The following is a 13,936-nucleotide window of genomic DNA, read 5'->3' as shown; positions in this document are numbered from 1 at the left end:
CTGCTGGCTGCATTGAGACCTGGGAGGCAGAGACAGAGAGACTTTGGGAGAGACATAGCGAGGCAGAGCACAAGTATAGCAATCTTACTTCAATTAACCACATACTGCTCTGTAATTTCACCCTCATACACATACATTCTCACACAAGGTGGAGTGACTACACTATTAAAATGCAGTGTGAGGAAGTGTCACTTTGCAAGGCCTAAAAAGGGGCTACCTCAGGGGTGTGAAGAGGAAAAAACTGTTTCCTAAGGAAAAATGTTTAATCTTGTTTTTGTTAAGAGTCTACAGTTTGAGTGGTAGCAGAGTTTAATAAGGTAAGCACTGTCAGGACTGTAGCTGTCATTGAGGAGACTGAGGCCACACCCACTTAGCTTTTTGGGGGTTGGAATTTTGGGGTTTAGGCTATCTGAAATGGATTCTAATCCCACACTAGGAACCTAAACAAAGGCAGAAGGCATTCTACAAGCTGGGTTTATTATATTTGTACTAGATATGAGCACCATTTGTACATCTGAATGATCGACTCCATAAACTCTGCATTCAAAAATGTGTAACTTCTTTAGCACTGAGATTTTAGTTGGCAGTTCTGTTGAACTATACTGTATTTCACTGAGAATTGCTGAGGAAGCAATGTAATGAAAACGAAACCCCCAACGACCTCAGTAAGAAATATATGGTAAAATGAATAATTACCTTTTTGACAGTAGAGTCTGAAGGATTACTTATTTTCAAGTAAAAATAAAAAAAATTGTAAACAAGCCCAAAATAACCTCAAGTTATACAACCAATAAATACTTCTGATACCAGACATGGTTGTTGCTACAAACATACTTTAGTCAGTGTCACCTAAAGGGGTTGAATTTTGACATGAACCTTAAAGCTCCTTTGAGGAGTTTTTGGCTGATCATGAAAAATAATTTATTTGAAAGCCTCTTTATGAGATACAAAAACAAATGAGACCATCAGCAACAGGGGGGTTGCTGATGGTCATACCCACAGGGTAGGTGTCAGACCAAGTCAGTTACAGCCCACCATAGGAACAACTTCTATATTACATGTTCCACGACAATTATTCACAGTGAGTTATATGTTTCACTGTTAAAACAAAGGAGCATATGGAAACAATTACTTATACATGTAAAGGACTACATCAGCAAAGAGATAAGAGGTACTGCTTTGCGAACAGGGTGCACGAAAATCAACACCAAAAGTTCCTCACAGGCGCTTAAAAAAATGAAATACGTTCATTCCTTTATTTCCTGCAAGGAAAAAAAACTAGTCAAAATGATCTAGTAGTGGGTTCTCAAATGTGAGATCTCTGTTATTGTAATTATGAATTAAACATTTCTGGGTTATAGACACTTCATTAGAAAAAGGAAGACGTGTCTTTAGCTTTGGGAACTCATTTTTGAATGTTTTGGATCTTACACATCTAATAGAAATGATCAACAGAATAATTGGCAGAGAGAATAAATGTTTGTTGCTGTCCAAGTTTCTTGGGAAGCTCTTTCTTCCTCAATCCATAATTATTGTGACATATGTATTTCTCCTCCTTGAATATTGATGCTGTTGCATTTTGTTTTCATGAATTTCATCATGCTGCAGTAAAATAATTAACATGAACAAGTTTTTCTTTTGTATATGCACCAACTCAAGAATCTGTACTTTTCCAAACCAGAACCTGCCTGTTAAGTGAAGTCTTGACACGTGTTGCCCAGGAGCCCCTTACATAACACACTGATATAATGTATAAAACATTCAGCTGTGAAACTCAGGAAAGTGAGATGTACAGTTCAAAGTATCAGTGGTAATGAATAAGCGCATTTTTGTGGTATATCTGCAGCAGTACTGACAGTGATCCAGCTCTGTTCTCTTTTGAGGTGCTAACAGGGGACTTCAACATAAGCCAGCAGCTTGTCACTCAGTATTCAGCACCCAAGCCGTAGAGAGGACACCCAATTTACACCCAGCAATATGTCTTCCCTCTGCTCTGACCTTTGAATGGCCCATGACACTTTAACACAGAAAAACACGCCATGTTGGGCAAAACAAAGTGCTCTCAGACCATTTGTATTGAGCGATATAGTGATGAACAGCTGAAATGCTACAATCCAGCGCAGGGATATTCCTTTATATGTGCATGTTATTGATTTAGGTACAAAACCTTGCCAGCATCAGCCAAATGACTTCCCCTCAGGGCTGTTTAAAAGGGGTTGTTCTCTTTTTATGATGTGAAAATCCCAGAAAAAAAAATCAATGTTTTCTTTTTTTTCGTTCTGGGCAGGTTTGTCCTCATTATCTCATTCCTACAGCTGAGTAATGAGGTAAAGCTCCTGAGGGCTTGGGTCGTAGGTAGGCCATGATGACTTCATCTCAGTGAAGTGAAAGTCACACCACAGGACTGTTTGAGCAGCCTCCAAGTGTCTCTATGTCTAATCTAAGCTCTGGCATGAGCCCCTCACACCCGTGGGTGCTATGAGAACAAGCAAAACAAATATTTTAGAGCTTAACAATACCTTTAAATACATCCTGATCCCTTATGCTAGCAGCGACAGCACCTGAAACAGGATGGAAAAGGACGCTGAAAATCCCCTTTTTATAGGAACAGAATAATCTGGCACGGGGGGCAAACTCGTGTTGAAAGCAGTCGCCCACCTTTCCCTCGTGGTCCTAACAGTTGCTCTCTCTGCAGACTGACTTCGCTAAGCTCTGGTCATAAAATGTTAGTATTATTTGAATACTGGGGCAAAAGGATGCTTAAAGCAGGACCTCAGCCTACCATTCATTACATAAGAGCACAACAAAGAGTCACACAGTGAAGGGTTATGGCTCGGGGTCGGGTGACAGCAGCATATGATTCATGGCTCGCTGTGCCCTTTTGTCTTGTCCTCCTTGTGGTGGGACCATCCACTGCTCTTAGCCAATGTTGTTTCATAGCCTTCAAGAGCTCGCTAGCTGTCCCTTCCAAGCAAACCGGCAATGTCATTCCCTGTGTCTTCTTCTTTCCTACGAGCAGGAATAAAGAAAGAATATGGCATGTGTCACAACAGGAGATGTTCCTTTTTGCTTTATCGTTTTGATGTGGGGAACAACACATTGTATTAACATTGTTTTGGATTTATCTGTAAATGTTTCTTACATGGAAGAATACAATAGGTTGACTGTTGCTGCATAAACAGGTAATTATCAGACCTGTGGTTGGTGTTTGAAGTAGCAGTATGTGTTATGTAGTATGTGAAGAGACATATGCCAAGGAGGATAATCCAACACACTGCTATAACCTTTGGTATCGGACAAAGTATTTCTCCCTGTTTGCCTACATTTTGTGTTTCATAACTGAATATTCTGCTTCATAAAAGCACTCAAAGCAAAAGAAAAGTGAATAGAAGACCTAGAGCTAAAGGTAAGTCAACACACTGCATTGCCAGACACAAAAACATCCTTGCAGCTCATTCTCAATATTAAAACTCATTGGTTTTATGGTCTATACTCCAATGCATCTCATTCACTCACTGTGCGGAGTCCAGCAGCTTTTGTTCATGAATATGTGACCGGGCTTGTCATGATATGTAATAATATTGCTCTGAATGGGGGGGGACTCACTAGTTTTACTAAAATAGGAATGTTTGGTCTGCAGCAGAGGCTTCCCCCACTCAAATGGGGCGTTTGGAGTTTCTAATGAAGTCAAACAGCTGCTGACACCAGCTGTGTGGCACAATTGGCCACTCCATTTGCTACTGTTGAAACGCACGTGTCCCATTCCAGTCTGAACTCATATGTCTAGGAGACCTTTAAAGGCAAACGGAAACACAAAATAATTGGGGCACAGTTATAATCTAGGATAAAAAAGGTTGTTACAAGTAATTTGAGCCTTATTGGGTATTCCATGTCAGGAGGTGTGTCTTTGGTTTACACTTATCTGACTTTAGAGGGTCTAGATGTGTCTGTTTTGAATAAATTCATGCATTTGTCCTCCAATAATACACTGATAATAGACATTAATGTATAATATAATCTCTAATTATCCACAGTATGCCTTTTACAGAAACTGTGTTTCTCTTCATTAATATTATAGTGATTTATTGATGGAGAAAGGATCAAAAGAAAGCTTGCCTTTGTCTGTCCTCTACACATGCGCGGAAGGCACAGCTGTGCGCGCGGGAGTTCCCAATCCTTTTGATGCCATTCATGGAGCGGCTGTTGTGACAGAGGGCAATAATCTACCAAAAATGGAAAAGGGGTCGTGCTGCTCGGCCCCCTCTTACGGACACTTGTCAGAGTATAAATTGGTATGAGGTGACACTCCAGCACCCCTGGTTTGCACACTCATGATCCGGCGCCTGGTGCTGATCTGGTGAGTACCTTTAGGGCTGAAGGAGAGAAAAAGACCAAGCAGTGGATTCATCACATGAGGATGAATAGAGGATTTTAACACAGTTGGGAGGGATCTTGATTTTTGTCTATAAGTGACATCATTTAACTGAAATGGATCATCTCATCAGATTAGCCTGAAGTTCATCATATTTCTTTGTTTGATAGAATTGGAGAATTAATTTGTTTTACAATTGACAACCACAGCTCTAACAAATTAAAAACTAACCTGATCCCATAACATGTAGATCAATAGCACATGAAAAGTCAACATTAATCACCATAAGGTAAAACTAACCGTCATTCTCTTGGCTTTTGTCAACAAGAAGAGGCTTCATGTTTCTTTTTGTTTTGATGGTTTGAAAAGGAAAAATCGTCCTTTTCCAGATCTAACAATAACAACTGCTTGCGTGTATGCGCGCGCATCCGTGTGTCTCACAGAGTTGACATCATGTGCGACGAGGACGAGACTACCGCCCTGGTATGTGATAATGGCTCCGGCCTTGTGAAGGCTGGGTTCGCCGGCGATGACGCACCACGCGCCGTGTTTCCCTCCATCGTTGGTCGCCCTCGTCACCAGGTAAGGTAAACTATTTATCAACTCCAAAGACATTGAGAGCTGGTATCACCTTACCCTTTTTTAAAACACATGAAAGCAAGGTGTGGCTTTGGATGCAGGCCAATTTAACCGTGCGTAATTATGCACCCAAATTACGCATCTATATTTCTATGTAACTCATTTATATAACTAAGTTGTCTTTTATATGTACAGGTAGTTATAATAATAAGTGATTTTGAGTGACTGTCAGTAACATTACTAACCATCTGGTTCTGGCTGTTGTCAGGGTGTCATGGTCGGTATGGGCCAGAAAGACTCCTACGTCGGCGACGAGGCCCAGAGCAAAAGAGGCATCCTGACCCTGAAATACCCCATCGAGCACGGCATCATCACCAACTGGGACGACATGGAGAAGATCTGGCACCACACTTTCTACAACGAGCTGCGCGTGGCCCCAGAGGAGCACCCCACCTTGCTGACAGAGGCCCCCCTCAACCCTAAGGCCAACAGAGAGAAGATGACCCAGATCATGTTCGAGACTTTTAATGTCCCTGCAATGTACGTGGCCATCCAGGCCGTGTTGTCCCTATACGCATCCGGTCGTACCACAGGTATGGCAGCTTCTTAAGATGTTTCAGATATTTTTGTTTGCTCAGTAAGCAGATGATTACATTCACTTGCTCGTCACCAGGTATTGTCTTGGACTCCGGTGATGGTGTGACCCATAACGTGCCCATCTATGAGGGTTACGCTCTCCCTCACGCCATCATGCGTCTGGATCTGGCCGGTCGTGACCTCACTGATTACCTCATGAAGATCCTGACTGAGCGTGGATACTCTTTTGTCACAACCGGTGAGTGGTGATGGTAAACTTGGTTCAAACAGACTGTTCAAACAGCGACTATCTTTGCTTTCAAGTGCAGCTTCAAACACTTTTTTGATGAACTGACTGACATTCCACAATTCTGTCTCCCCCCAGCTGAGCGCGAGATCGTGCGTGACATCAAGGAGAAGCTATGTTATGTGGCTCTGGACTTTGAGAACGAGATGGCCACCGCAGCTTCCTCCTCCTCTCTGGAGAAGAGCTACGAGCTGCCAGACGGTCAGGTCATCACCATCGGCAACGAGCGCTTCCGCTGCCCAGAGACCGTCTTCCAGCCCTCGTTTATTGGTGCGTAAAGGCGCACAGTCAACATAAACAGCCAATTTCCAAGTGATCAAATATTATTGATAGCTAAAAATAGTATATGGAACAATTAAGAACTTTGCTAATTAATTAAGTATTGCCTACTCAAAGGATGTTAAAAGTCAACACTCATCTTAATCAATGGCAGTAGAAAGCAAACTCCATTTTGCCCATTATCACCCAAAGTGTAGGTTATAAAACTACAATGATAACAGGACAAACCCTGATAGCTGAGATGATTTTGATCATATTCTTAATTGGCTGCCTGCATGTGATCCCCAAATGGAGGTCAGAATTCTGCTTTACCACCTCAGGGCCGATAAATAGCCGTGGGTAATCTAGATCAAGGCCTCATTGTTCACGTTTGCGCCGCCGCGCGCGCAGCTGCTGGCGGAGCTGTCCGTTTCAGCACCTGTTACGACAGCTGACGTGGGTGACACATGTGATGTTTGGCTGCTGGGGGGTTAAACTCACTAACTTGTCTGCTGTTTTGGCACAGGCATGGAATCTGCTGGCATCCACGAAACCACCTACAACAGCATCATGAAGTGTGACATTGACATCCGGAAGGACCTGTACGCCAACAACGTGCTGTCCGGCGGCACCACTATGTACCCCGGTATCGCTGACCGCATGCAGAAGGAGATCACTGCTCTGGCTCCAAGCACCATGAAGATTAAGGTAAGTGACACACTTTGGATATCACTGTAACATTCCTGAGCACAGGGCGGGATAAACATGTGCTTTGTGTTTTTGTGTTCAGATCATCGCCCCTCCTGAGAGGAAGTACTCCGTGTGGATCGGCGGCTCCATTCTCGCCTCTCTCTCCACCTTCCAACAGATGTGGATTAGCAAACAGGAGTACGACGAGGCCGGGCCATCCATTGTCCACAGGAAGTGCTTCTAAGCCCCCCCCCACCCTCTGCCTCCTCCCTGTGTCTGTGCATCAACCCAACCCAGTCCTTTTCGTGTTGTCGTCAAATTCTTTGTATTTACACTCCAGTGCAATTTATATGTGGATTTGTATAGCTTTATTAATAAAATAAGAAATAGAAGGAGAATCTTTTAATCTTTATTTTAACTGCAAATTTAAAAACGAGGTTGTCTAAGAATCTTTCAAAATCTCTCTCTCTCTCTCTCTCTCTCTCTCTCTCTCTCTCTCTCTCTCTCTCTCTCTCTCTCCTTTAGTTTAATTTCTCTGCCTTTCTAAAGCAGCCCAGCTCTGTCTTCTGCTTACGTGGTTGGAGTGTTAAAGGTTATTAAAGATTTGAATTAGAAAAGATTACAGTCAGCGGAGAGGATCAACCACCTCATGAGAAATTAACAGCACAAAGTTTCATTGATTGGAAACACAGCGGTCACGTGATCGGTAATCCCCGTTTGTTAGGCTGGACAAAGCTCACACCGCCTACCTGTGAAGCCGCTGGATTTGGACGATGCTCAAAACAACAACAACAGAGGAAACAACAACAAATGTAACAATAACTGAGGGGAATCAGCAAGGCAAATAAAGCCTCTGTGTTTCAGGCAGTAACAATCTATTGCTTTACCTCTGCTATTTATCCAAATGATATGTTATATCTCAAGATAACAAATAGTGTTGTAATGATATAACTCAAAATGATGCAGCTTTTTATGATATGGAGGAGGTGTGAAACGTTAAGCGTTTCTTGAGCTAAATGTACGGTACGTCCACAAACAGAGGCGAATTCAATAGTGTCTCACCAGACAATAGTCTAATTTTAGTGCACACACACACTGAGTTGATCACATCTCAGAGCAATATACAGGGCGGGGCCTCATACTTTGCTTCTATTTTTAACCCTCCACACAGACAGCGAGAGAGCGAGACAGGCAGACAGGCAGGTTGCTTTGTAAAGCGATTAGACACTCGGATGGTACTTTCACTCTGTCACTGTATCCAGAGCATCATCTGAGCCCGAGGTGGAGACAACAGCTCGACCAGCCGGGTCAGCAGGTGGAGGGATGCCTGTGGGCAGCGAGGCTAACCCCCAAAGACAGGAGGACTGCCTCTGTAAATAAAAATGTACACCCCATTAGATGACTGCATAAAGCATTTGGTTCAATTTCAATAATGACACATGCTGTTTGTATGCCCCATGTCTCACTGTACATCATTGATAAGATAAAAAAAATAGGCAGTCACCTTGACCACTGCACCCCGGACTCTGTGCATCCACAAGCCTTTTGCCGGAAGGATGGATACCATGTCATGTGGTGCACAAGTGTTTTTGTATCAGTAAATTGAGATAACGACACAAACAGGGTTCGACTGTCACGTGACGCCACCTATACTGAAAGGTATGAACTCGGTGTGTAATATGCTGTTACAAGCTGAGACAAAAGCGTCCGCACTGGTTCCTACCAAACAGTGCAAGCTGTTTCCAAAAGTGAAATATTGAAAATCAGAAACCCTGGCTCTCCTGGCTGCGCTCAACCGACCTGTCTGCGCGTACGTGACGCGTGGGGAGGGGGGGGGGGGGGGGGGGGGGGAGACTACTTAAAGGCGGATTAACGCTGGCAAGACATTAAATCCAACCTCCCTCCATCCAGACACAGCGCGCAGCCCATCAACCTGATCTGAAGATCGAAAATAGGAGGGCTTATAGTAATCAGCCCTTTAGACTCCCATGACAAGGAAAAGTGTGGCCACGTCGTGGGAGCGCTCGGCACACACAGCAGGACGCTCGCTGGCGCTGCGCGCTCAGCTCTTAACCAAGCAGATAGCGCGCAGACAGAGGGAGAGGAGCGAGGACGGCGGCAGCATCCCGTGACGGATGCATTTTTTTTGCTAAAACCGGACGTTTTGGAGCCTGACTACCACGAGAGTCAGAGAGAAGCAGGACTGGAAATAACGCGCTTTTTTGGGAGGGATTTGAACAGAGTGCCATTGTGCTCTAGTCTTCTCCGGATGCTCAGAAATGGGGGAATGGACTATACTAGAGAGGCTCCTGGAGGCTGCTGTCCAGCAGCACTCTACTATGATAGGAAGGTAAGATGATGAGCAAAACCAAAGACCAAAAGAAGAATCGCAGCAGCCTCCAGGATCGTCTTTAGCATGGCTCCCAGTCCCCCGTTTCTGTCTTGTGAACCAAGGATCTTCTGTAGCATGGTGCCCAGTCCTTCGTGTCTGTGTTGTGGATTTTTCTGTCTTGTTTCACAGATTCCTTTTTCCTTCACCTCCTCCTAAACGAGGCAGCTAAGTAAACCAGTTGACAGCTGTCCTTTCAGTACCTGGGATGGTGCAGCAAACAGCTGAAACTAAACCTCAAATTCATGTTCCATTTCACATAGTCACCCATCCACCTTTTGCGTCTGATGTGTGTGAGTGTGAGTGTGAGTGGTGGTTGTGCAGAGATTGAAATGTGTTTTCATTAACAGAGCTCACACATGTAGAATCAAAGCAACGCCGATTGCTTACATGTCATTTCAGCCATCGAATCACAAAACACAAAAGCCCACAGACACATAGAGACACGAAAAAACTCAAAAACAGTAAACACACCCATTGCATCTTTTCGAGCGTCCTGTTTCAGCACTGGACAGCTCCCTAAATCCAACACACACCCTTTGAATTGGACTGTGAGCGCTTCAGCTACAGAGACAGCTGAACCAAATTTGTATCACCTATACACACATTCATACACTTATTTTCACATTGTGTGTTTGTTTGCTTGCTTTTTAGGATCCTACTAACAGTGGTGGTCATCTTCCGGATTCTAATCGTAGCAATAGTTGGAGAGACTGTCTATGATGACGAGCAGACCATGTTTGTTTGTAACACCTTACAGCCGGGCTGCAACCAGGCATGCTACGACAAGGCATTCCCCATTTCACACATTAGATATTGGGTTTTTCAAATCATCATGGTGTGCACCCCGAGTCTTTGTTTCATCACGTACTCGGTGCATCAGTCGGCCAAGCAGAAGGAGCGGCGCTACTCGACGGTCTATCTGACGCTGGATAAGGATCAAGATTCCCTGAAGCGAGACGAGAGCAAAAAGATAAAGAACACCATTGTTAACGGAGTACTCCAGAACACAGAGAACTCCACCAAAGAAGCCGAGCCGGACTGTTTGGAAGTCAAAGAGATCCCTAATGCGGCCATGAGAACTACAAAGTCCAAAATGCGGCGGCAGGAGGGCATCTCCAGGTTTTACATCATCCAGGTGGTGTTCAGAAACGCGCTGGAAATAGGCTTTTTGGTGGGCCAGTACTTCCTGTATGGATTCAACGTCCCGTCCGTGTACGAATGTGACCGCTACCCGTGCATCAAAGACGTCGAGTGCTACGTGTCCAGACCCACGGAGAAGACAGTGTTCCTGGTGTTCATGTTCGCGGTGAGCGGGTTTTGCGTGGTGCTCAACCTGGCAGAACTCAATCACTTGGGGTGGAGGAAAATCAAAACGGCTGTGCGAGGTGTGCAGGCCCGAAGGAAGTCCATCTATGAGATCAGAAATAAGGACTTGCCAAGAATGAGTGTGCCCAATTTCGGGCGCACTCAGTCCAGTGACTCTGCGTATGTGTAGCTCCAAAAACCTGTAAAAAATGAAAGCCAGGATGGACATGATGGACAGCTCCGCACGCCTAATTCGTCTTATGACTTAAGAGTGGGCAGATTTTTTTCATTTCGTGGTCTTTTAAGGACTCATAGCAAGCGTGAACTCCACATTTGTTGACTTATTTATTATTGCACTGATGCAACTTTTTAGTAACGTTTATACTCTGTAAGATGCGTAAAGGAGACCATGATATAGCGTGTTCACATATTTACTCTTTGTGGGCTGTTCTGCTGTACTTGAAGAGAGTAAAATGCAAAAATTGCACTAAGAGGTGAACACTTGAGAGCTTGATGACCTTATCCAAAATGTGCTACAGACCTGACAGTGTTTTTAAGACATTTTATTTCCATCTTCTTTTGGCACAAATCCAAATAAATGGCACCCTACACAGTGGTTAAAGGAAAAATCTACAATCCAGATTTATATGTGCATAGATATATAAATCCTACTTACTATGGTTGACTTAAATCATCGTAATTCATGTTTTTTGTTGCCTGTGTTGCACCACTGACCTTAACATATGTAACCATTCCATCGCTTTATAGCTGACTTGCAAACAGTACATGGTAAATTTGCTGCAAACGCTAACGTCTGTGACTTCCTTAATTTATGACACACCAAAGCGCCCACTGCTTTTATTTGTGAAGTGTTTTCTTGCTTTTTTGTGTAATCAAGTGCCATACTTGTATATAAACATGATATATATGTATACATATAAATATATAAATATATAATAATCATCATGGAAGCTGATTCCCTGCTTGGATTTATGCTAAATGCCGCCCAATTTTTTATTTGCTTTAAATGTATCTGTTGTGATTTAAATGAAAAAGAAAAAAGTATAAGATATACACTTTTCTCTGTTTTATTTTGCAAATGACTGGAAAAAGAAATGAAGTGCTAGTCTTTTTTTTCATAAAAAAGAAATAAATGTTTCCCCAATCACAGCTGATCAAAACTGGACAAATAGCACAAATTGACATTTTTATCAAAGAATGGGCAATTTCAATCTGCTCAGGTGCTACAGTTTTTTCATAGAGTGGTTTTAAATGTAACCGAAACAAACCAGAAAAAACATCTCTTTTTTTCTGTGGAAAATAAAAGTGGGATTCATCTACACCAGAAATGTGTGAGGTGCAGTACTTTGTGTCTGCTGACTGACCTATCACACAGATTTATCGCCAGTGGAAGTTTTGCCTTGGTGCAGTGAAGATGTTAGCCACACCCACTCTCTACCAAAAAAAGAAAGAAAAAAAAAAAAGGAAAAACACTGCAGGACACACCTTTACAGGATCTCATCACTCTGCAATGTTGCAATACTGATGCCGCCTCCATGAAAAAAAAATCTAAGCTCATTAACGGAGGAATTTCATAGGGCATGCATTAAATCTAACAGCCCTTATGGGGATTATAGATTCACTGAGTCTAGCTGTGAACTTTAAGTTTGTGACTTTCCTTGCACTCTGCAGGAATGACAAAAAGCTGATCATGATTCTGAGTACTGAGGGAGCTGCCCTTTCTGCAGCTCTGCACATCCCTTCTTCTCTCATTTGGGGAAAAGGATGTAAGAAAACAGCAGCTGAACCGAGAGGGAAGGTTGTGTGCACCTCATGAAGGTCAAAATGAAAACAAAAAGATGGGAAAAAAGAGAAAGTGCACAGGAGTATGCTCACACAAAGAGAGAGAGAGGGGAGGTAGAGGAGGAAATGGAGACACAGAGAGATAAGCATGAGATATTTGCAGCTGACCGTTGCAGGTGATCTGGGAAGGGCTGGTCTCCTCATGATTCCTCTGCCAGGATGACTCTGCAAAGCCGCGAGAAATCTGAGAGCACCGGTGCTGGCACATCCATCTCCAACTCAGCGGGGACCTGCGGTTTCTCCCTTAGTCATGAACATGAAAAAAAGAGAAACAGAAGAAAGAAGAGACGCTTGTCAACTTGGCTCTGATGCAGTGCAGTGCACGCCAGTGTGCATCTTTGCTTCCTTCTCTTTTTTTCCCTCTCATATTTTCATGTTTTTTAGGCTTTCAATTACTCTGAAAGTGGCCTGTTATGAAATCCTTTAAACTCTGGGTTTAAAATACTCTTAACAGCACCATGGGAACAAAGAAGAATTATAAATTAGATTTGACAAAACATTTAGAGTCTTTGCAGGACAGTGGTTCAACACAACATCGGTCATAATTTTTGATGTTTAGGAAGTTTTAATTTCCTGCAACCTGAGTTCAGACATCAGAATCTTAAATAGGGAATGTTTCAGTGCAATTACACATGCTGTCATGCATAAACATGATGTGTGTGTTGCAGGGCTCATAAGATTAAAATGTACTCGTGCACCTGTATTTTTGCACTCATGACATGCAGGTTGCAGGCCACATGGCTGGTGTACAGTATGCACAGGAAAAATCACTGGCTTCATATTCACACATCTGAGACATACAAATGAACTTCATATAGATACAAAGCAGTCTCGAGGACTTTGCATTCATCTACTGGCTGCACACACTCTGACAACTGCTGCAGAACACACACATGAGGCTGCACGTGAGCTATTTTAAGACTACAAGGCAAAAACAGTGCAGAAACACCTCCAATTTTATGTGATTTCAGGTGCTCAGGAGGAGTCCAGGAATTTTTAGAGACAGATATCCCCCTCATATTGGGAGTCACTGACAAAGGGACAGCATGACATTAAAGAGGTGGTCTCGTCCCTGCGAGTAGTGAAGGTGCTTAGATAATAAACAGTTTTTTATGAGCGGTGTGAGCCAACTCATCTTCGCTCTTTTTCATTTAGAAGAAGTGGAATAACTCATTAAAGGTCACACGCTGAAAATATGAATTTGAAGGAATGTGTGCATCCAGCTCCACAAAAAGTGCACCTACTCTTTACTGTTTTTCTGCAGCACTTCTGCAATGAGTGGGTTCAAACAGTTCAAATTTAAATGAATTCATATTTCATACTGATGTATCTCCACTTGTTCAGAGAGCACAGCATGGATAAAAGCACAGATATTCACATGATTAAACACAAGCGCCAGGCGGTACATAGTATAACTATATAAATATTCAATATTTACATGTAGGCACTGAGAAGAAAGGCCTGGATTTAAATGAGTATAATGTGATTTAATATTCTCAGGTCAGCACGCAGGCTGTTCCTGCTCTGTGTTTAAGTTACTGTATGAAATGTTGAGTTCAAAGGATGATTATGGGCCCAAATCTGGAGGTTTCAA

The 13,936-nt window shown here is 43.0% G+C and overlaps 2 protein-coding genes across 2 annotated transcripts; both read left to right on the top strand.

Annotated features, from left to right (window-relative positions):
• The first annotated feature begins 4,821 nt into the window (after positions 1 to 4,821).
• On the top strand, positions 4,822 to 7,180 carry LOC117806702 (actin, alpha skeletal muscle). Its single transcript, XM_034675712.1, has 6 exons — positions 4,822 to 4,954; positions 5,220 to 5,544; positions 5,625 to 5,786; positions 5,913 to 6,104; positions 6,619 to 6,800; positions 6,883 to 7,180. The coding sequence occupies exons 1-6, from the start codon at positions 4,826 to 4,828 to the stop codon at positions 7,024 to 7,026; spliced, it is 1,134 nt and encodes a 377-aa protein (XP_034531603.1). The 5' UTR covers positions 4,822 to 4,825; the 3' UTR covers positions 7,027 to 7,180.
• Positions 7,181 to 8,770: 1,590 nt separating this feature from the next.
• On the top strand, positions 8,771 to 11,573 carry LOC117806466 (gap junction delta-2 protein-like). The gene is made up of 2 exons (XM_034675411.1): positions 8,771 to 8,910; positions 9,826 to 11,573. Exons 1-2 carry the CDS (start codon positions 8,771 to 8,773, stop codon positions 10,667 to 10,669), a joined length of 984 nt encoding a protein of 327 aa, XP_034531302.1. The 3' UTR covers positions 10,670 to 11,573.
• The last annotated feature ends 2,363 nt before the right edge of the window (positions 11,574 to 13,936 follow it).

Source organism: Notolabrus celidotus, chromosome 22 (genome assembly GCF_009762535.1).
Source record: "Notolabrus celidotus isolate fNotCel1 chromosome 22, fNotCel1.pri, whole genome shotgun sequence".
Lineage (NCBI taxonomy): Eukaryota > Metazoa > Chordata > Actinopteri > Labriformes > Labridae > Notolabrus > Notolabrus celidotus.
This window is presented reverse-complemented; position numbering and strand designations above follow the sequence as displayed.